At 38.5% G+C, this 22,277-nt stretch overlaps 1 protein-coding gene across 1 annotated transcript in view; it reads left to right on the forward strand.

The window, feature by feature from the left end:
* The window catches only part of CEP85L (centrosomal protein 85L), a gene marked incomplete at both ends in the record, with an annotated part of 110,612 nt that overhangs the window by 75,594 nt on the left and 12,741 nt on the right, over positions 1 to 22,277 (forward strand). Inside the window, 4 exons of the mRNA XM_079550192.1 lie at positions 4,284 to 4,405; positions 15,740 to 15,857; positions 17,647 to 17,823; positions 22,011 to 22,163. Coding sequence (XP_079406318.1) covers positions 4,284 to 4,405; positions 15,740 to 15,857; positions 17,647 to 17,823; positions 22,011 to 22,163 — 570 coding nt within the window. The remainder of the gene's footprint in view (positions 1 to 4,283; positions 4,406 to 15,739; positions 15,858 to 17,646; positions 17,824 to 22,010; positions 22,164 to 22,277) is intronic.

A 22,277-nucleotide genomic window follows, 5' to 3' on the forward strand; every position in this document is an offset into this window, starting at 1 on the left:
TGTATTATGATGTGGAGTGGAATGCTGCTCATAAGCTGAACCACTAAACAGTTTTGGGTAGAAACTGCGGAGAAGATAATGTTAATTACTGCAGTTAAAATCACAGTCATTATTGGCCTAAATGATCCAGATGCTGTTTATCCTGAAGTCCAGAGAAATGTTATTTTCCCACTGCTAAGAAACATGATGGAATCAGTCAACAATGTGTATTCCAGCAATAAATATTTACATATAGGCTAGTACAGCAAAGATTTCAAAATTTTATTTCCCAGCAACTGACTGTGTCTCAGCATGACTTGAAGGCTTGCCAAGTCATGAAAATGAAGGCTAAGCCCTTCTCAAAAAAACAAGCAAGAACCTTTGGACACCACTGCTTTGAGGGAGCAGATGTTCTTAGTCCAAGGCTGATATACTCAGAAGAGGTGCCAGTTGACAAAAATAGTTAGATTTTGGGGGCCAGATGGAAAAGAATGCTGTCTGATTCGAGTTAGGTTTATTTTGTGTGTGTATGCTTTTTTGTTTTGTGGAGGATTCAAGTTAAGTACTTGGAGTTGGGAATGATCTTCTGCTATTCTGTGTGTGAGTACTGAAAACATGTTTTGCTCTTTCTGTTTGGCTAGATGTCCTTAAGAGATGAACTACTCAAATGTAAGTGGACCACCTGTGTGCTCCCACACCATTCAAAGCATCTAGAAAGTTGTTTGCAGTAGTCAACACCACATGCTCATAAATAAGTGAAGTGTCTTGTTATTCTGGGCAGTGCTAAGAAGTATTTTTAGCAGGGTTTTTTTTTGTCGTTTTTTAAATTACTGAAATGTGATATCAGAAAGATCTTTTGTTGTTTTTGTCTCTTCAGAGTGATGACTTGAAGAACACAGGCAGTTGAGATAATGTAAAATAATGTTTTATGATTTTTATGTGTATATCCAGCAGGCATATAGTCCATAAGATTTAGATGTATTCCAGCAAACATCTTGATCGGTCAACTAAGGAGGCATTATATATTACATTTTTTTTAACAACTTACCACTAGTGTCTAATTGGGAAAATGTTACTCAGTTCTTAACATTGTAAAATGCATTGCCTTGCTTTTCAGCACCAGTAATATTTCATTGTCTTCTGACATAGTCATTTATTGAAACCAAAGTTGAAGGCTTTATTTTTAATTTTAGCCTTAAACATGAGTTTGCAAATGTGCTAGATTTAAGTAACAGGCTTGCTTTGAAGAATTGTGCTAGAGAAATCACTGGTGGCTTCCAAAATGTTTTCAGTTAAGATTGCTTAATTTTTAAATAGTTGTCTGTATTCTCATTCCATCTCCATTCCCTTTTAGTTGCTTTTATGAAGGTTTATTTTTATAGTTTGATTTTAAAAGACAAAATTTGCCTTGCTCAGTAAATGGAATGATTAGGCTTTATAAAGCCATATACTTTCTGTTTCTAATGTCAAACAGTTGTGGGTGGTTTGTTGTTGGTTGGCTTTTTGGGGGGGAGAGGAGTAGGGAAGGCACAGGGGGGTGGGTAGAGATGGAATTTCTGGTTCTGAGAAGAAAATTGAACAAGGATCCAATCCAACTTCGTTTAGGACTGTTTCTTTTCTTTCTTTCCTTTTTCTTTGTGTTTTTTTTTTTTTTTTTTTGACTGCAGCACAAGGGTACTGAAGTGGCCATATTAAAAAAAGGGTTAACGCTATAGTGGAAGAAGCAAAGGAAAAAATGTGTGACACGAAGTATAGTGTTAGTAACTGCTGTTGCCACTTTATATGACCTGGCACGTGTGACTAAGAGAGACTTTGACTGGAATAGTTTTGTGCTGGTGACTATTAATTTAGGCAGTCACAAGAATAACTGTAATACGGAACAATATGTGACAATCCTAAGGTATTCTGTAAGTACTGATGACTACTTTTGAAGTTATGTGGTCTAGTTTTGGCAACCCAGACAAAATTAATTTTTCATTCATAGATCTGAAAAGATGAATCGCGTGTTGTGCTTATGGGACGGAATAATTACTTGGTTAACAAATTGGTGGGAAATCTTAATCCAGCTTTTTCTTTCCCTACCTCCCAGTCGAGTACCACTTTCATAGCTTCCTTGAACAAGCATAAGTTTGGATTTATTGGAAATGACATATGTGAAAAGTTTTATTCCAACAAAATTTTCACTGAGTGTGCTCCAGCAAGCAGGTGTATGAGGCACCTTTTTTAGGCACAGTGTTTGAGAGAGTTTCAAGATGTTTTGATGGTTTTTAATGTTTGTGGGATGTGGTCATGAGCGAGCATAGGGGAAGAAATAGTAGTCATAGTCATGTAGCATTGAGCCATTTTAGGGTAAAATTTGGTAGTATTTGACATTTTACTTTTCCACAAGAGGCACTGTTACTCCTGTCAGTCTGGCCTTTTCATTAAAATGGTGATACTAAATACTATCCTGCTAGTTACACAGCTGACAGTAAGCCATCTAATTGCTGCATTCCAGATATGTGTGTTTATTTATTTTGCTTTGTTTGAGAATGACTGGTACAATTCAATTAGATGTTGGATGCTTCTTTGGGTTGTTTTTTTTTTTTTTAGTCATTGACATTAGATGTTTAATGTGTAAAATTGTTGTGTGTGTTTGTTGTGTGAAGTTATTAATAACAAATTATACTGTTGAAGTTCTCCAGATTGTTAAGCAAAGGAAGTATTATTGCTAGAAGCAGATAATTGGGCATTATAGGAATTTTTTATTTTTATTTTTTTTGTAACAGTCTTAAAATAATCTTGAACTAGTTGATTTTGTCTTTTTAAACCTAATTTTGAATTACATATTAAATGAAGGAAGATGTGTTTCAGCCTTTTCAGGTTCATTTTGTCCGTGAGCACATTAATTCAGTTCAATCCTTAGACTGAATGGGGAAAAGCATACTCTTTCAATTTACAGAAGAAGCTGTCAGGAATTCATGATGTCAGCACATCATAATTTTGGGGTTTAGGCAGTAACTTCTCAACATTCAGTTTAGCTTTAAACAGAAATGTGTTCTACTTGAATATCGTGGACCTAATTTTAATATCTCATGCTGTGTTTTGGTCTTAATATAATTAATTATAGTCATAAGTTTAAAATCCTTAGAGCAGTCAAATAAAAATGTGCAATACTCGCATTAAAAATTAAAAATATCATTAAAAACTGTATTTTAACTTTTAAACCAAATTTAGCTGTATTTTCACTTTCTTCTCCTGCTTTGTTCTGAAAAATTAAAGGCACCATAGTCCAAGGTTGCTCCCTGATAATAAAAACGTAAGTCTTTTTTTCCTAGGGGGTGGTGAAGCCCAGGTACAGAGTACCCAGGGAAGCTGTGGCTGTTCCATCCCTGGAGGAATTCAAGACTGGGTTGGATGGGGCTCTTGGCAGCCTGAGCTGGTGGGTGGGAGCCCTGCCCACAGAAGGGGATTAGAACTGGATGGCTTTAAGTTCCCCAGCCCAAGCCATTCTGTGATTCTGTAATTTTTCTAGTGATGAGAAAAACACTGGAAGAGGAGATGATGGCTCATGGCAGCTGATGCTGAGTTGCCTCCATCTGTAGGCTAAAATTCTAACTTTCCCTTATGTGGATTTCTGACACAAGCACTCATAATGCTTTTTATATTCTGAGTGTAAAAATATTCCCTATTTATCGTCCCGGTTAGTGATTTAGTTCTAAACCATGTTGTTGTTGGCTCTTATTCAGCTTGCCTGTTGTCTTCAGATCACTTTGTAATGAAGCAAACTGCCTGGCTTTTGTGAATATCAGTGGCAAGCCTGTAATCTATTACTTCTGAAACTTTGTTCTTGGAAGAAGTTACTGTTTAACCAGGATTGTATTCCCATATTCTGTATTTCCAAGGCTATTTTTCTCTTTGCTGAAGTTACAGGTGGGAGTTAACAAGTGAAATGAATGGTGGTATCTGCAGTTATCAAGCAGATCTACAGCCATTCAGCTATCTCATTTTCAGTACTCAATTGCAGTGGTATAGGAACAAAATGTTTGTCTTAATGTTCTAAACGAGCTTTTCATCTCATACTAGTTTCAGGGCTATGAAGTCATCAGTCATTATAAAGCAATTTTTAAGTCGTTCAGGCTGGACTAAAGTCTGTTTAAAAAAAGTGTGTATAAATCGTATTGTTTTAAATGAAGTAAATCTGAGTAAAGCATAAAACAGCATGACATTTCTGAAACAACAAGCCACTTAGTAAATTCCCTGGTATCTAGGAAATAATCTACCTTTACTGTTTTTGAGGCTAATTATAGAAATATTTTATGCAGGTTCCGACTGGAACATCTCGTCAGAGTTACCCAGCTACCACATATCAGGACTTCAGCAACTGGGAATCTCTAATGAAAATTAAAGAGGGGCTGCTAAGACAGAAAGAGATTGTGATCGATCGGTGAGTAAGCTGCTCTTGCTGCATTTGTTAGAGTAGATGACATAAAAGCTGTGATGTAGAAACTGGAAAAGTAGAACTGTCAGCTTTCAATCCAGCACATACTTAGAGACAAAATATGTGGGACTTAGACCTTGCCAGGAGAGAAGACAGGCTGCTTACTAAAAGTCTTCTACAAATTTGGGAATTTACTCAGGGGTTTGAGGCTTTTGCAATGGAAAAGGGAGAGCAGGACCAATAGCTAGTTCTGCTGTCAGCTTGCCCAGTCTAGTTTCATTTAAGTATTCATGTTCATATTGGATATATTTCTGCTTGTATGTAGGGTCTTGGGATTGATGCAAGCTGAGAGCTGGTAATCTGCTTTGTACTGATTTTATTTGTTGTGAGAAAAGAAAGAAAGGCAGTATATCTGAAGCCAGCTGACAATTAAAGCTTTGAGAAATTGGTCTTTGAAGAAACGTTTATTAGCAAAATCCTATTTAATTGCTCAAACAAATTGTTCAAATAATAAAATATTAAAATTATTATCTACTTATCAAGAGATACATAGTTTCAAGTTGAAATTGTTATCAATAGATAACATAAAATAGAAACATAAAATAGAACATGGCAGCAAGTTGCTACTGTAAGTTTCTTATACAGATGATACAATTTCTGGAGTTCTAGATGTTTAGATGGTATTAAGCCTTAATGAGCAAAATGTGCTTCTAATAAAGGGCCTGAGCTTAATGAAGCTTGCACTAAATTATCAAATGTCATCAGGAGCTGCAGAGTTTGGATGTAGGACATTTAAGAAGGGTATTTTTATATTTGACATAATTATCATTTGGCTTAGTCTGTGTTTTAATAATAAACTCTTGACTCATGACTGAAAGGAGTGGTTGTTCTTATCTTGAAATAGTTTTGGCCTCTTATTGATATTTTGCTTCTCAGCCTGGAGAGAACTGTGTAAAGCAGGTGTGTGCTAATAACAGGAATGTCAGGCATCTGTGATTAATGTTATTTTATTTAATCTGGTAGTTCTTCTCCCTTAATTGGATGGAGATGGACAACTTTGGCAGCAGAATTATACTTGTGCACTATCTATTCCTTCCCCTCTTGAAACAGAGAAGGGAATTGTGATGAATTAAGATGTTTTTGCCCCCTAGCAATCTGACCATCACTTCTGCTGGCCAGCATCATTTTTCCTAGATCAGCTTAGACACCTGATAGCATGCATTTTCTTGCCCCTGCAGTGGAACATGGTCCCCAAAGTAGGAAGTGGCTGGTGCATGTGGTCAACATCCTGCCTTAATGCAGACCTTCCAAGGGGATAGGCAGTTGAGGTGGAAGAATCTGTTGCTGTTGCATAGATCTCCTCTATCAGAGGATAAAGGATATCCTTTATCAGAGTCTTTTGATCAGCTGTTTGGGAGCTGTCTAAAGTAAAGCAGCTTTTCCAGGCCTGTTATATCAATAGTAGTGCTGTATAACCTGCAGCCCTCTTTTCAATGCCCAAGCTATCACTGACATTTGTAAACAACATAATGCGTGATGGCCAGGGGCTGTCTTTTGTTGCCTCTACTGAGCACCTACGCTCTACAAGAAGGCTTGTTACACAACGGCGGGTAAGCCTTCAGTTCACATTGCTCTTCTCACAGTGAAAATGGGTTTAAAGTCAAGGTGAAGTTTCATTTTACTGAAGTGACAGTTTGCAACTAGTTGCCTGGTATCGTCCAGCCTGAGGGAGAAAAGCAATTTCTTGACATCCCATGGCAATGTGTGTGATCTTTTTTTGTAGAAAGCATGCTTTTGTATGAATTTGAGATAGTGAATACAGCTCTTTCTGGATTTATGAGACAAGTCAGTTGAGGTGATCCCTTCTCATTCATCTGAAAAGACAAAATACACTCTGAAAGCTACTGACATGAACAAAGACCACTTTGTGATTTTACAGTCATTTGCTTTAAATAGACAGTGTTGCAGTTAAATACAGTGTGAATTGCAATATAATCATAAAGCACAGAAGGGGCAGTTTCTAAACATTACGCCTGCATTTGGGCAAAAACATTGCCTCAAGATTTATGATTTGAAAACAAAGTTACTTCAAATAGTTGAGTTGTATTATTTAAAATCAGTACGAAATGTTGCATACTTATAAAATCTTTTGCATCTCCTTATATTGTTTTTTTTTTTCTTTTCACTGATGGTTTCTTTCATGGAGGAACTAGTACATAGTTGCAGTCCAAAATTCTAGAAACAGAACACCATTATAAAGTGCTAGTGTTCTATTCATTATTAGATGGAACATTCATAATTCTTAAGTATAAGTCAAGTATAAATCCATATTTTAAAAGACATTACGCTGAGATCCAATATAATGTCTGGGACTAAACCTAGGATTTTTGACCCCTGTTCTCCTTGGTCTTATCTGAAACTTTTTTTTTCCTAAGTTAATGAAAATTCTGAATACTGGCCTAAAATACATAAAATAAATGTACTTAGTTTTACTAAGTTTTGTTAATTAGAATTCAAGATAATGGGATTTAAATTGTAGAAGTTATGCCTTTATGTTGTGGAGGAGGAATTCTTTTGTTGATGGGAGGACTTGATACTAGGTGTTGGCTGGAAAAGTGTTTCATGCCTTTGGTTCTTGCAGAGCTTTAGAAAGCGTGGTTGTCTTAAAACAAACAAACAACAACAACAAAAAAAACCCAACCATGGCTAATGTTGAATTTATAGCCTGGTAAAAGAGGGATATCAGCAAGACTTGTTTAATTAATGGGGAACTGGGGAGGGTCAAGTCGTCCCCATGACATTTGGAAATTGGAAGAGTGGTGTAGCAGTTGGCCAGAGGATGCTGGAGGTGGGGCTCTGAACTGGTGCTCTGGGCATAGCTGTTTGCAGTTGAGAGGTACAAGAAGCAGCAGAATGAAAAGAAACACCCCTAGAACACCCTTATCTTGCTCTGGTCACTAGCTGCCCTTTCACTGGTTGCTGTCCAGTTTATTTGAGGTTAACATACGCTCTTCTGCTGTGAATTGCAGCAGGAGGTAGAGGAGTTGAACGCCACAACTTAAGTGCTTAAATCTGTTGATGTGCTGGAAGTAAAGGCTGCATACAGAGTGGTGATCTTGAAGTGCTCTACCTTGTTGTAAAGGCAGCAGAGAGGAAACAGAAACCTACTGCCTGCTTCCCTTCTTATCCCACAGTAGTTAAAGGGCAACAAAAATCCAACCCATCCGGATAAGAGTATTCAACTTCCTTGTTTTGCAACAGAAATCTAACAGTTTGGAAAAGCTGCAAACAAGATCTTGTTTGAAATAACTCAAGAATTAACACTTGCTGTGTGAATCACCACACTTGGATAGCTTGTGTGTCACTGGAATTCAAAGACATTAGTAGAATGTTAGGAAAAAAACAGCATTTGTAACTAGAATAAATGGCTTGATGTTTATTCTGTACACTGTTGAACATCAGATTTACTGGTAGATGAGTTAAAATTATTTGAATTTGTACATCTGAACAAATATAAATGAACACAGCATAAATGTGTGGGTATAAAAGTGGTTTAATTTTGCTTTTAAAGCTGCTGTAGGTATCATTGTGAATTTAACAAATCAAAGCTTGAAATCCATTTTTAAGTCTACTCTTAAAGAATTGGGGAGAAACCACTTTTATAAAGGGGAAGTGTGGCATGAGGAAGGGAGCCTGGCATGTGTGTACAGAGGTATACAGTGGCTCTTACTAAAGGTGTGCATCATGCTTTTTCCACTTTAAATCTGTTGGTGCAGAGTGTGAATAAGGGCAAAGGGTCTTAACAGTTTTGTTTGTAAGAGGAAATCTGCTGTTGTAACACTCGTTACTGGAATTGGATTATGTCATTGCCTCTCTTCTGCAGCTTAATGTGTAACACTATATTGTATTTGGCACCAGAGGGAGCCAACAGTATATGCATTAGTTCAGAAAATTACAGCATCACATTGTAATTCTCAGCACTGTTCGCCTGTTGTGTATTCTGTTCAGTTCATTAACAAAATGAAATTACAGCATTTTGGTATAACTATGAACTTCTCCTGCGACTGGCAAGCCACTGTGGATGTCTCTACTGTGGTATTGGCCCTGTTTGGCAGGGATTGCACGTACTTCGGTATGTGAATAAATGCCAAGTATCTGAATATATGACATAAACTGCTGAAAATAGCACTTTGCATGCAATGTTCTCGTCCGGGCAGCTTAAGGGCATTTGAACTGCTTTTTATGGAAATACAGGTATAAAAGTATCATTTTAGTGAATAGCTGTAGTTCCTCGGAGCATAGTAACAGTCACAGTCTCTAATCAGTTGCTAAATGATTAGCTTTCCATCCAGAGTTGAAATTACACTTTACTGTTTTCATTAGGACATCTGTATTAGATTTTCTTTGCCTCCTGTCAAATGGACTCGTCTTCACTTGTTGACGTCAGACTGGGTGGGCTGATAGCGTTCATGTTACTGCTAGTGCAGGGCTGTGATTTCTTAATTTTTGGATGCTCTGTAAGCATCTGCAGCACTAGCATATCCAATTGAAGGACCCATTTGTGCCATTTTTTATGAACTAGCACTGAAGTTTTATGTCACCCTGGATCTGAGCAAACGCATACAGTGGGAGTCCTGTGCAGGGATTAGGCTACGGGGAGCCTTCTTGAGTGTCTCGCTGTGTAAAATATTAATTGCTTGCAATAATATCTTCAAAAACATGAATTTATCTTCTTTTGATGTCACTGATCTCCTTGGTACTTGGTGGTTGAGGTATCTTGGGCCAGTAAACCTTAAGTAAGAATTTTAGCACTTTTAAAAGTTCACCTTTTCAGGAGTGAATAAGAGTAATATTGCTGAAATGGAATAGTAACAATCCCTCATTAGATAGCAGCCTGAATTGTGGCACCAATGAGAAGTAGGAAGGACCTGACTAATGCTTGTTCCAGGCCATAGGGATACACTGTAGCGTGACCCATGTAACCCGTTCTTTAAAGCCTGCAGTCGCAGATGTTCTACAGCGTTTCCAGGTTGGACAGTTCAGAGATTACCTAGTTTAATCATTACAAAACTAAGCTTTTCCTCCTAGGTCATATTTTCTGGACCTCTAGTAGGTTTCCTTATTCCTTCAATTCTCTCCAACCGATTCTACATCTTCTGGAAGTGTCAAAGTTGGACAGCAGCGGTTTTCTTCCTGCTGTGACCCTATTATAGGCTGCCTTTCTACATTGCTTGCTTTTGTAGTACAGCATTGTGTAGTTATGCTCAGTCCTTGCTCAATAATCCCAGATATTATCCTCTGGAACTTCATTTTCTTTTCTGTGGGTTTAAATGTTTTTAGGAAGTCCCACTATTGACAGAGATGGGAGCAAGCGTGATTCCTGTCAGGAGGCCTCAGAAGTTGCAAAACTCCGTTGTGGGAGGGAGGGAGCATCCTCTGCCTGTGCAGGCAGCCACATCCATGTTCCCCTTGTTTCTCACTCCCCCTTGGCTACCTGGCTGACATCATTTGACCAAGTCAAGTGCAGTTGTTGGCTGTGCTTTTACCTGGCCTCCCCATATGTCAGTGCTAATTTGCCTCCTGAGGGTCAGAATAGCATAACAAACTTCAATGCAATTCAGAAGAGTCGTTTAAAAAATAGCAATCCACCTGTAAGAAAGATCCATTCTGGATTCCTAGGGGAAGAAAGAGAAAGGAAAGAAAAAAAAACAATGCCAAAAAGACTTGATTGCATAGGAAGTTGGAGTCTATCTATTTTCGCATGAGCTTTAGTCGTATAAGAGCTCTTTGGCTTTATCTTCCAAGTTACGGAAATGTATTTGCATTGTTTTTAGGACTTTGTGTACTACTGACTTCTCTCTCTATCAGTACTCTGCACGTTTGGTCCCAAGAGATTGTGCCTTTAAAACAAAGGGATATAAAAACTAGTATCCAGCTTCTTAAAACATCAAAACAAAACAGCGTACCTCTAACTGTGGTGTGAAATGAGTGATACTTTTGCTTCTGAAGGACCCATATTGTATTATGCTTCATGTTCTGATTCTCAGAAAAATCTTCTGAAGCATTTTCACCTAAGGCAGTGATTTCTCGGTAACCTTTGAAGGTGAGCATCGATTTCATTTGACTCATTATTAAATTACTAACATGATTTCTGCAGTGGAGGAGGCTGCTTTCTTCAGTTCCTGGAGTGTCTGAAGGTGCTGGACCTTTATCTTCATTTGTAATGTAGGATTCTTAGATTTGTGCTAATTTAAGACTTTTCAGAGTTGAAAGGAGGAGGCAATTCTCTGGCAACCATAGGTTTTTCAAGATGCTTTTATATTAGAATAAGTGATGAAAGGATTTTATGGAAACAGATGAGTTGGTCTCAGGTTGAAGAAAATGTGGCTTGTTTCCAGGCAAATGCCCATACGAGTGTCTGTCTAAGTGTGTGTGCCTGGTTAACTAGTCCAGTGTGAATATGAGAAAATGTTGTGAATGCCAATTATGTCCTACAAACGTTCTGAGAGAGACATAGAAGCAATTTGTATATTAAGCAGTTTATTTATTATTAATGCTGGTCTCTGAAGGTAGTCCAGGCTTTTGCATGCAGAGCTGCGTTGTATTTGTACCCCATGTTCTTTGTGCTGATCTGAGTTTTCGAAGAAGTTTGTTTGAGCCAAAGGACAGAACTACAGATGAATTGAAATCAAGATTCCCTCCACACCCCCTGAACTGATATTTTACAGGTAGCTGTAGTTTTCTCTTTTCATATTTAAATGTCTTCAGTTTGTGTCAAGAGATAAGAGTCATTTTCCTTTGGATTATGACCAGCTTCATAAATAGAATCTCAGTCATCCAGCATGGGATGAGCTTGTCTGCCATTTCGTGAAGGGCTGTGTGTTGTCTTCCCCGTGTCAGTCTACACAAAGGAACAACACAGGGATTATGCACCACTAGCAGCTCCTTGCTGCCAAAGGGGCAGACAGACTGTAAAAGTTGCAGCCTCCCATGGGCTCTCAGGAAGCAAAAGGGTGGGTGGGCATCAGGCAAAGATCCAGGGACTTGAGAAGACTGGGCAGCAGTGTGCTATTCTTCTATTATGCGTGTACCAACTGAAAGTGAGCTGCTGATTCACTTGGCTTTAGGTGAGCTAGCAACCATCACTTTGTGCCAGGTCACGCTAATGCTCATTACAAGAGAACAGTGCAGCTGCTGGGCTGTTTTGCTGTTAGTGAGGGACTAAAATGAGTGCATAATCAGTTAAAAGTATTCTGGAATGTATGCCTATTCTAAGATACTTAAAATTAAGGTGAAGTCATTTGTGAAAACGGTACCACCAAGTTTGTCCCTGTGTCTTGGATAACCTGTCACTGTTGCTGAGTCCCTTTAGAAAGAAATACCTGGGAGCGGCGCAGGTAGGATTTGGTCTTAAGTTATCTGTATGTACCTGTATCTATAAATTATGTCTGAAGTTCAAAAAAGGTGGTGGTGAAAGGCTCAGAGTGAAACTCCCATGGTATCAATGGAAGTTTTTGGAGTAATAATAATGAAAACATGGATATAACAGGCAGGCTATTTCTGAGGAAAAACAAAACAAAACTGACAAATCAACCCATCTAAAGTAAAATCCAACAATACAGTGGCTTTGATATTTTCATTGCAGAGCTCTTCTGTTGGTAATGAAAGTGATATTCTTGCTCATTTAAAGAAGATATAAAATTCATTTGTTCCTATATTCCCCGTTCCTGGGGACTTTTATGCCTTGAAGGGCAGCTGGAAAGATTTATGCCAGATTCGTCTCTGAAAGCAGTGGTATTAGTGCTATGTTTGTATTGGTTGGTTGGATGGGAGAGTTACAGTTTATACACTTTTCAATGATATTTTCTTCTGAAACATCAAATTAAGTAAGGCACACTTTTAAATATCCCTCCCGAAAGGATAACTTTTATTTCTGCCTTTTTAACTTCTTTTATTTGTTTATTTTTAAACAAATTCTTCTTCCCTTTGAGTCCTAATGATTGGTTTGCAACTTTAGAGCAGGACTGTACTTCCTGTTCTTCTCTCCTTAAGTCTGAGTATAAAGGGAAGGACGAGTCTGGACAGAAACTTGGAGTATTTTCTCATCTGACTGACGGGATTGAATGAAATCCTGTGACAAGTCCTATGATACTCTGATAACATGCCAATAATTGTTACTTTGCCTTCAACATAGAGTTGCAAACACCCAGTGATGGAGAAATGGAATTTGTGAATGAGAGTAGTTTTTGTGGTATGAAGTTCAGCATTTCTGCCGACCCTAGTTGTGCTCTAGCTTCTGTAGAGGACTGCCTTTTGTTAGTCCCAGTGCCCTGAGCTCAGGCCTGGGCCTACTTACGGTAAGGCACGGCTGCCTTCTGGGGTATAAACGTAGTGAATGCCTGGGGAGAGCTGATGCCGTTAGTGGCTCGTTAGAGAGAGGGAAGAGCTGCAAAAAGTCTTGACCAATCTTGGCAAAAGGTTACAGCATTTCAGCCTGCTCTGATCTGCCCTCTGCGAACATGCGGGGTGCACGTGAGTTGCAATCACCGCAGCCGTTACAAGGGGAGAGTGGCCTTGCTGTCACATCTTTCCATCTCAGGATTATTTTTGTTTTTTGCCTGACCAGAGTGGCAGTCAGCACGTACCTGCTGGGGTGGAAGATGGATTGGTGATGGGGAGGCTTGTGGGGACAGTGTCCCCTCTGCAGTGTGCAGGTCGTGTTTGTGAAAGTGCTGTAATAATGTTTTGCAGCCTGCGGTTATGCTGCAGATTAATAGTAACAGCTGTGGGGTAACAGAAGATTAAAACTGTCTTAGCATATGAGAACATCGGTGAGAAAAGGCATCTGGTATGAAGTCTCCAAAGACTTACAGGACTGTATGTAAATAGTAAGTATGTTTCTATGGTGCTTTATCTTTCCCTCTGCTTGTGACTGCTGGGCTGTTCGCAGCATTTTTGTCTCTGGGTGGCATGAGGTTAATGATATTTTGAGAGAGGCAGTAATGTGAAGAAGCTGTGCAGGATCTACACAGACGTGAAACATTTACATGACAAGTTTTGCTGGCCAGGTTTCAGATGGGGCAGAGTTTCACGCTTTGCAGAGCAAAAAGAAATGTGGTTACACTCTTCGCTCATGCAGCTCTGTTTCATCGTGGATTAATTTGTTCTACCTTTTTTCCTACAGGGATTTGTTAGGGTAGGGAAAAGATTATGAAATATGGTACTGTAGTTGGAGGTTCAAAAATATTTAAAAATGCTTACTCTGGGCTGTAGCATTTGTCTCGAGCTATTGAATTCCTGCCCATAAAGTGAAGCACTGCTAAGATGTAATCAGTCAGAAGGAGAAAATTGCATAGTGTCTTCAAGGGATGAGTGGCAAATGGATGAATAATGTTAAAACAAATGGGGCAGGGATGTTGTAATAGCTATATCTGGTAAGTAATAAGGTAATAAAAAATGAAAAACGACTTCTGTTCATGGATTAGGACAAATCGTAATAAATGATCCCAGTCTCTGTGACCAAGCATGCAGCAGAAGCCGGCAAGGCTTTATATTTTCTCCCACGGTTACACTAGCACTTGAGCTTGTATGTGGCCTGTTACAAGTTACAGGCATACTCTTTTTCTTGATCTTCAAATTCGCTTCTTCCAAAATAAGTTTGAAGCTTTTTGATTGATGTGCCCTTGTACAGAAAGACACTAACCAAAAGAGCTGAGTCTGAGCACAAAGTTGTTCAGCGTTACATAGTCCATTTATGTGGGCTTTTTTTCTATGAATAGTAAAACTGAAAAGGGAAGCCTCAGATTTACCTATTTATATATTTTAGGACTTGCTGTGGAGTCATCTAAATGCATTCAGTTGCTCTTATTTATGAATTGTCATCTTAAGGCACTACAGAATTGAATCATCTTAAGGCACTACAGAATTGCAACTTGTTTGTACTGAGTTCCCACTCATTGTAATTCTTTATAGCTGAAGAAATAGAGAAATGTTAAGAAGATAAGTTTTGAGCATGCAGAGTTTTATACATGTATCCTATCTTTGATGCTCTCCTAATATTAAAAAAAAAAAAGAAAAGAAAAGAAAAGAAGGAAGTAGAATTAAAGGAGTACATGGAAAATACGTAGAATCAAAGAAGAGCTGAGGTCAGAAAGGACCTCTGAGTCCATCTGGTCCAAACAGTGTTCAAGTAGGGACAACCAGAGCTGCTTCACAGGGTCATGTCCAGACAGCTTCTGAAGATCTCCAGAGAGGCAAACTCCACAGCTTTGCTGGGCATGAATGAAAGCTGTTTGTAGATTGATCGAGCAAGTTGCTCTGTGTGTTTCTGGTAGGTACTGATGACTCCACTCCAGTCACTTCATGAGGTAACCAAGCTCTTCCTAGAGAGAACAGCAGAGCTGGCAGTCTGTCTCTCTCGTGTAACTTGGGCTGGGGTTGAGACGTCTCTTGTATTTGCTATCTAGTCACATTAGTTCAAACAAAGTAATAATTTAAATACAGTGATACAATGTATGATATAATTAAACAGTGATGGAAGAGAGGAGCTATTTCTGTTGTACACTAGCCAAATGATTGGTGTAAGAGGTTTAATTCTTTAGTATGTAGAGCAGGATTTTACTGTAGTGGTGGGAAACGTATATGAAGCAACTAACTTAAAAGGCCTGGAGCAGCATGGAAAGACAGACATCACAGGAAAGCCCTGCAGACTAACTTTTGTAATGACATCTTTTTAATTTTTCTGCTCCTTGCTTTGTAAATCTCTTTAAGCTATGTCAAAAGTCAGCCCTCAGAAAGAGAGAGGAGCCAGAGCACAGTCAAGTAAACTAAAGGTGTGAATTTCGTTTGTTTGGATTCTAATTTCTGTGTAATTCTTGCTACTTTTACATTTCTGGGTGTAAGAAAAAATTACAACAGAAGCTGCTCTGCAGCCCCTACAAAACTGGTATTCAAGTACATATTTCTGAAAGATGAATTTAGGTTTCCCAGTTGAGTGCAGGCCAGTTGGGGGATGCTTAGATGAAGGATGCATGGCAGCTCTAGTTTAATAACTCCTGATGAGATTCCAGTTCTGGTGTTGAACTAGGCTTGTTGCAGTCTAGCTGCAATGGAGAAAAAAGAAAAAAAAAAAACAACCCACAGCTAAAGTAGATCCAGGATTATGAAATACTTAATCTGGTTCTGTTGTCTGTTTGTTACTGTTTCATTTGACAGTGTGGAAGAGAGAAACTAAGTTGCATACATCGCTGTAGCATTCTCCAGTACTAGTCTCAAAATCATTTTTTTATTATGATCTCTGTTCAATTGCATTTATCTTCAAATAAAATGTATTTATTACAGGCAAAAGCAGCAGATTAACAATTTACATCAGAAAATCAGAGAGAATGAATTACGAGCTCAACATGCAAGACTGAGCCATCTTGTGAACTGCGAAGAACCATACATGACTAATTTGCAGGTAGGATGGATATTTTTGTTTTAGAGAATCTTTCAGTTACGCAGTAACTGCCACTTGAAATGATGTTCACAGTTCACTGTAGGATAAAATGCTGAGTTTTTATAGTTATTAAAGGTTGTGTCTTTGGATAACTGTAAATTGGACAGAGTGGAAAATCCTGAAAATGTTGTTATTTACTTCAGATTTGTAGAAATTTAAGTTGTATTAATACTGTGTACATGCTTATTTTGAAATCTGAGGAAAGTGGGGTAAGAATCCTCATTCATATTGCAGCAATGTGCAAAAATGATGGTTTTTAACAGCAAGTGTGTAACACAGCTATATAAGGAGATATTAGAAGATAAAATATTTGAAAACACTGACGAAAGATTTGTGGAGTTGGACAAGGAGGTGTTACCCAAAGCAGTAATTACAGAGATAGTATTGATACAATCCATCTCAACACCTCCACGTATCGAAATGGTTGTGCTGGAGGAAAATGTTAAAGGCAGAAATGCAGAGAAATAGCTTTGCCATCCTCTTTTATTACTTGATCATTTTTGTCACAGGCTGCACCAGGATCTCAGCTAATATACTTCAGCCTGATGTTAATTATGTTCTTGGAATAGCACAGCTTTGTGTAAGGTGTGTGTTTTGTGTAAGATGGGAGGAAAGTTCAGGTAGAAATTCAGTATGAAGGTGGATAGAAATGATCTCTGAATGTGAATTTCGGTGCTTTCAGAAGTTTCTTAATAAAATACCCTAAAACTCTGTCTAGGTTAAGAATATGAAAGAAAAAAAAAATCATGGAAACTGAAATGTGAATGTATGTAACCTTAGTATAGCAAATACACTTCAAATAAAGCAGCAGATGCTTTCATCTTTCATACTTTAAAATATACAAGCAGTTTATAATAGGTCTTAGGATTTCTGCTTGATTTGTTTGCTTTTCATAAGATTAACTTGCAAATGAAAATCTGCTCTAATGGAGATTTTAATCTCTTATAATGCTTTGCACAAGGAATGTTATTTTAAAAGCTCTCTGTATAATTTCTTTAAAGGTTCCAGTTTATATTATTAAAAGAATATGAAACTGAAAGCCTAATGGGATGCATCTCCTTTTTCATCCCACGGGCAGTTGATTTCCATTTTGTGCTTTCTCTCTGTGGGCAGTGGAAGTGGGAGAACAATGTTGAACTGCATGAGGTAGAAAGGGAGGAGGGTTTTGGTGGACACGACAGAAGGCAGGAAGCCTGCCATCTGGTTGTAGCGATTATCTCAGACTGTCCCTGCACCCCTCATCTCAGTTGTGATAGCTCTGACGTTTCACTGCTGTCTAATGTTCTACTTTAACAGAGCCTGTGAGGTTGGAGCATATCTTTATAAAATGTCTGTGAATATATTACACTGTTTTTTCTCTGTAAGAGCTAATAGGGTAGTGTAGTGGACTTTTTTTTTTTTTTTTTTGAAAACGCATTCCCTTTGAATTTTAAGGAGGTTTTTGTTTGTTTTGGAAGAAAAGTTGTACCTCTTTGGTTTATCTGAGGGGGAAATGTCACACAATGTTCATTTTCATATGTTGTGAATGTAAGTGTCCGGCTTCCATTTTTTCATTTCTTTTTTTCTCTGCAGAAGATTCCTGAGATACATACCGTTCCCACACATTTTAATGTTTGAAAATCAAACTCCACCCTTCCTGAAAGTGAGGGGAAAAAAAAAACAACAGCAAGACTATTTTCTGCTGTGCTGTTAAAGTATGCAGTGGTATGTGTGTGTTCGTTTATATGATTGTTCTCTTTCTTTTTGAAAGCAACCACAGTATGAGAGTGCATCACTGCAACCTCACGTTTCAGAAAGATCAGCACCCCACCTTGAGGAGCTTGAGAGAAAGATTGCAGTGGCTGAGAATAAGGAGTTACAACTCAGTGAATTTCTAAAGCAGATTTCAAACAAATCTAGCGAGGAGAAAAAGAAGATGGAAGAAAAAGTAAGTGTCTTTCATGTTCCAAATTTCCTTTTGACCTTGTTAAAATGGCATATATTGTGCTTGTTAGGAAGCAACTTTGTGTGGAGATTACAGAGCTATTTTCAAAATGAAGATAAACTTTATCTATGATAGTAGGCATTGGAAGTGGATAAATCTGAACCTGTAGTGAAGAAATATCAATCATTCTGCATATTTCAGATCTGGTAATGGCAATTTTAACCATATATCAGTTAAACTTATTTTGAAGAAAGTCTGCTCAGCTCTAAGCCTAAGAATTCATTTAACTTGTATGTTTATTACAACAACTGAAGTATTTCCTAAAAACACAGGAGAAGCATGGAAATGAAAGCTCCTTTTTAACATGATGCATAGATGCAGGCCTCACACTCTGAGATGTGCTGCAGGTGTCTACTCAACAAAAAGCAATTCTCTTGCAACTTCCTTAGGAAGCATGAAGCAGCCTTCAATCTGAGACAAGAAGGAGGCTTAGCTAACTGTGTTCTTGGAACTCTCTTGATAAGAAGTTTCTTTGGAAACCAAAGCAGTACCTAAGGTGGTTCTGAATGTCTCGACAGCCTGTCATTATTGCAGGCTGGAATGTGCCATTGATCAGTGATTTGTAATGTTCAGTGAGATGTTGGCAGTTACCTTCTCTTTAATCAGTAAACCTTACTGTTGTACTTAGATTTATATTCATGCAGATTCAAGGGGCAGGAGCAATGTGGTACAGTGAAAGAACAGATAAATGCTGTTGTATGCCTTTCATTGACAGTAACGTTCAGGAAGAGCAGAAACTGAATTCTTCTGCTTCATCTTGTTTCTTTTAGTGTTTTTGGTGCCTGTGTTCCTGTGTAGGAACTGCTGCTGTGAATGGTGGCAGTTCTGAGCAGCTGTGCCCCAAAGTCTGTGTCAGCTGGATAGTTGGTTACCAAGAACCTGATTCACTGTACAGATCTGATCCACCTCACAACACCCACCCATTCTGTGTGCTGAACAAAAGGCTCTCAACAAGAAAAAGGACAGGAAAGGAGCATGTGTTGTAGTAATAAATTGAATGCCCTCCTGTTTGAGGGAAGACTGCAGAGGGAGGAAGACGGTATGTAGTGATCCTGCAGTAGGCTGGGTGCCAAGCCTGGGGACAGCCCTCTCTGCAGTTCCTCAACTGTGCCTGCACAGAGAACCCCAAAGCCCAGAAATCTCGGTGTCCCTGCTTGGTGGTACCAGACATTAAGGGACAAAAAAATAGAATTTATGTACTGAACAAAAGGATTATGGCTGGTAGCTGTTCTAGGGTTATTTTTGAGGGAATGCTTATGTTTTTGAAGAGGCTTTTCAATCCTAAGTCAGACTCGGCCAGCGACTGGGGAAATGATAGAAGCCTGAAGCAAATTAGCTATTAGATAAGCTTTATAAGTGCATGTTTAAAAGGACACGTGCTATATGTATCTAATTCTCTAGCTACCTACTGTTGCAAATATTTTTTCTTATGTTGACATTTTAAACGTACAACAAATACAAAACAAATACAGTGTGCAGATCATATGTTTTTGACAGTAAGAGACAGGCTGTGATTGTTCCAGTGCAGATGGGAGGGAAAAAAACATAAGGAACTCTGCCATTTCCTTGTCCATCAATTGTCAGTGATGAAAGGTCTAGAAGAGTCTCCCTCATCACAAAAACAGGATGTAGTGGAACTGGAAGAGGTTCAGAGGAGGGCGACAAGGCAAATATCCAACGGAAGAATATAGAAAACATAACTGCCTCAGGAGAAAAATGGACAAAAGCAACTGGAGACTGGAAAAATGTGTTATCCATGTTCTTTCCTTACTGGTAGATATCTGCATATGGGCCCTGTTGGAAATTACGCACTGAGCTAGAAGACTTCTTGGTCTGAAGTGCTGTATCCCTTCTAATGTAGTGGATACACTGGATGCTTTCCTTTTGAGAAACAGCAGGGCCTGCAGAGGGACATGGTGCCATTTTCTCATTACTGGCTTCATACCTCTCTTCCACATGCTGACATACCAAGGAAGGCAGTGTTTTTACTGCCTTGCAAATAATACTGGTACCTGAAGAGGAGGTTTGTTTTCTTCAGGCTCCACATGTGCTCAGTGTGTAATTGAGGTAACTGGAAGTGCTTCAGTGGGCGCTGAAATTTCAGCAGCCTGAAAAGGCTTCTCTTTTGTGGCTGGCCAGATACCTTGGCAGATTGTGGCTTCCAGGATGAAGGAGTCTGTTAAGGTAGATACTACATCACTCTTCACAAGTGTTCTTATCACAAGTGCTTAGCTTCTTCTTTTCTTTTTGCCAAGCACAAGTGTGCCTTGTGGCATCTGTAGATTTTGCAGCTCTCGCTATAGTTTTGAAGCATTTAATCTGTAAGCTGTGCTGCTGAACTGAAAAACATTGAGTTCAGGTACGTGCACCCTGCTATTTCCTCCTTATCCCTCTTCTGGGATTAGTTGTGAAGACTCCAAGGCACCTATGGTAGTTGGTACTAATGGTCAGCCCTTTGGTTTCTATGGCATGCTTTAGTATTTAATTGCCAGGTAGTGAGAGCCTGTCCTAACTAAGTCATATATGCTTGCATGAGGGATGAAATAATAATAATAAAAAAAACCCAAAACACCAAACCAACAAAGCTTTCTTGTCTTCTCAGTAGAATGGCAGGAGTGAGTGGAGGGAGTAAAGATAAAATGTTTTTTTCATCTCAGGAGAAGGTAGAAAGAGCTGTTGGGCTGATGCTGAGAATGTAAAAAGGACAGAAGGAATCTGAAGGCAAACACTGTAGCTATGAGAAAGGTAGAGGTTGTAGGTGAGAAAATTTCTTAGTGTACATATGCAGGAAAACAAAAAGATTCAGAAATCATGTAATCTTTGTCAGAAGTACTGCAGTATTCAGACTGTTCAACTTCTCATCCTTATTGGTGTGTGAGAAACAAAGAAAAGGGATTTGCATATTGGACAGTCGCATGCTCCTGGCAATTTGTCTTACTTGAATGTATTTTAGTTGCTGTCCTGGGACTTGGATTGTGGGGAGAGTATGTGTTTCTACAGGGCATGCTGTGGCAGAAAGTGATGGCTGAATTGCAACTTTGCATCACTTGAGTATGCGTTGTAGTTTGATTTTTGTCTAATCTGAGAGATTTTAAATTATTTGGAAAGCTTTGCTCAATTTGAGGTCATAATGGGGAGAAAAAAAAAAAAAAAAAGACTTAACCTTTTTTGCAATCCTCAGTTTTCTGGTCTATTTTAGAAGGCTCTTTCTAGAAAAACCTTTCTAGATACTATCAATTTAAACTTTTCTGTTGCCCACAACTCTGAGCTCTGACATTGTCATACTCATTTCTCATTGAGGTGGATGTCCTTAGTACCAAATAAAAGTACATTTTGCATTTACTGTCATGTTAAGTGCTTGTTGTGTTTGAGTTACTACACAGTTTTGAGTAATAGTGATACTGTTTTCCATTAAATTGGACTCTGACTGGAAAATACTGTTGCTTTTTTTGCTTCCTTTCTCTCTCTCTTTTTTTTTTTTTTTCCCCAAAAAGTACCAGCAGTATAAGCAAACTTAGTACAAGGTGCTTTAAGAAAGCAGCTGTTCTGTTCTGATGTCACCTGATGTAATTGACAGATGGCTTCACAGACCAGTTATTGGCTGCAGTTCTTCTTGGGTTAAGTTCTTAGATCTCGGCGTTTCAAGTCATTTTCCTAGGTCAGAAGAAGGGAAGGGACTAAAATATCTCCTCATCATTTTTTGCACTGCATCATACTTCCTACCAAAGTGGTTGATGTCCTGTGCCTGTCAGTGTTCAGGAGGCATTTGGACAGTGCTCTCAATAGTGTGCTTTAACTTTTGGTTTGTCTTGAAGTGTTCAGGCAGTTTAACTTGATCTTTGTACGTCGCTTCCAACTTAGCTATTTTAATTTTAATATGAACGTGCTCATTTGTGAAAAAAATACATCTATTTTATCTTTTAAATTGTAAAGTTTGCTTTTTAGGCATAGGTGGAACAGCTGTGGTTGGAGGGTCTGGAAATTTGAGCTGCTGGGGTTTTTATTTTTATTTTTTTCTTTCAGTAATTAATGCTTTTTTGCAGTTGAGAATATAATTCCTGAAGAGCCTCTGGTCCCAAAGCAGGTTTATTTTCCACTGTAATCTTAAAACCTTTATTCTTATTTTCTAGCTAAAAACTAGAGACCGCTATATTAACAGCCTGAAAAAGAAATGCCAGAAAGAGTCAGAGCAAAACAAAGAAAAGCAGAGACGAATTGAAACCTTAGAAAAATACCTGGCTGACCTACCAACATTGGATGATATAGAAGGTCAGACTAAACGGGTAAGATGAAAGGAGTTGGTTTTACTTTTTAAAAGCAAACATAAGCTCTGTAATATCTGTTGTCAAATGTTTTACTGTTTTCCAATACATTTTCCCCTATCTGTTGAGGAAGAG

The sequence above is a fragment of the Tetrao urogallus genome (assembly GCF_951394365.1).
Source record: "Tetrao urogallus genome assembly, chromosome: 2".
Lineage (NCBI taxonomy): Eukaryota > Metazoa > Chordata > Aves > Galliformes > Phasianidae > Tetrao > Tetrao urogallus.